At 38.6% G+C, this 1,328-nt stretch overlaps 1 protein-coding gene across 2 annotated transcripts in view; it reads left to right on the forward strand.

Annotated features, from left to right (window-relative positions):
• Positions 1-1,328, forward strand: part of Ly96 (lymphocyte antigen 96) — a 14,801-nt gene that overhangs the window by 3,082 nt on the left and 10,391 nt on the right. Inside the window, exon 2 of one of the 2 annotated variants that reach the window (XM_013028458.1) lies at positions 353-442. The exons of the other annotated variant lie outside the window; for it this stretch is intronic. Within the exon in view, the coding sequence (XP_012883912.1) occupies positions 353-442 (90 nt within the window). The remainder of the gene's footprint in view (positions 1-352; positions 443-1,328) is intronic. 2 annotated transcript variants of the gene reach the window in all.

A 1,328-nucleotide genomic window follows, 5' to 3' on the forward strand; every position in this document is an offset into this window, starting at 1 on the left:
TCTTCCTTCCTTCCTTCCTTCCTTTCTCTTTTTCTTTCTCTCTTTCTTCTTTCCTTCTTTCTTTTGCCAGTTGTGGGGCTTGAACTCAGGGCCTGGATACTGTCCCTGAGCTCTTTTGCTCAAGGCTAGTGTTCTACCACGTTGAGCCACAGCACTATTTCTGGTTTTCTGGTAGTTAATTGAAGATTAGTTTCAAACTTCAGTCCTCAGATCTCAGCATTCTAAGTAGCTGGGATTACAGGTGTGAACCACTGGCACCAGCTGCAAAAGGCATCTTTTGGGAGCCAGTATTCAGAATACTATACTTATTTGATTTAAAAATAACTGTTGGCATTATCTTTGTTCCTTTTAGATAACATGAAATACCCTATTTCACTTAGTACTGAGCCCTGTATAACACTGAAAGGAACCAAAGGTCTTATACATGTTTTCTATATTCCAAGTAAGTATAAATTTTTGTCTTTGTAGATCCATTTAAGGTTTCAAGAAATATCAATGGGGCTGAGAAGATGGTTTAGTGATGGAGTGCTTGCCTAGCATGCATGAAGCCATGGGTTTGATTCCTCAGTACCATGTAAACAGAAAAAGCGGAAGTGGAGCTGTGGCTTAAGAGGTAGAGTACTAACTTTGAACAAAAGAAACTCAGGGACAGTGCCCAGGCCCTGAGTTCAAATCCCAGGATTGGCAAAAAAAATATGATAAATAATTGTGTTCTAGATATACTTGTATTTGTTATATTGTTATGCAATGAATTACCACAACCTTAATAGTTTAACTCTGTGTTCATCTGCTAGCTGTATTTTTGGGTCAATAGTTTGAACATGGTTTACCTGTGCCAACTTCAAGGTCTCCAATAATCTACAATAAAAATTGGCAAGGTTTCTTCTTCTTCCCCTTCTTTTGGGGAAGGATCTACGTGTAGCCTCATGTGGTTATTAGCTCTGTGTGTATGTGTGTGTGTGTGTGTGTATGTGTGTGTGTATGTGTGTGTGTATGCATGTATATATGTATCTATCTAGATACATATATATAGAGAGAGAGAGAGATAGATAGATATAGTGCCACATCTAAGCTCATGTAGATATTGGGTATACATGCATACATATATACTTACATTGTGGCAGTCATAGGGGGTAAACTCAGAAACTGAGTGTTGTTCCTGAACCTTTTTTGCTCCACTTCCAGCCTTTTGGTGATTAATTGGAGGTAAGAGACTCATGGACTTTTCTGCCCATGCTGGCTTCAAACTATGATCCTCAGATCTCAGCCTCCTGAGTAGTAGTTAGGATTATAGGCATAAACCACCAGTATTTACCTTTTTTTTTTTT

The sequence above is a fragment of the Dipodomys ordii genome, unplaced genomic scaffold, assembly GCF_000151885.1.
Source record: "Dipodomys ordii isolate 6190 unplaced genomic scaffold, Dord_2.0 Scaffold109, whole genome shotgun sequence".
In the NCBI taxonomy this organism is placed as follows: domain Eukaryota; kingdom Metazoa; phylum Chordata; class Mammalia; order Rodentia; family Heteromyidae; genus Dipodomys; species Dipodomys ordii.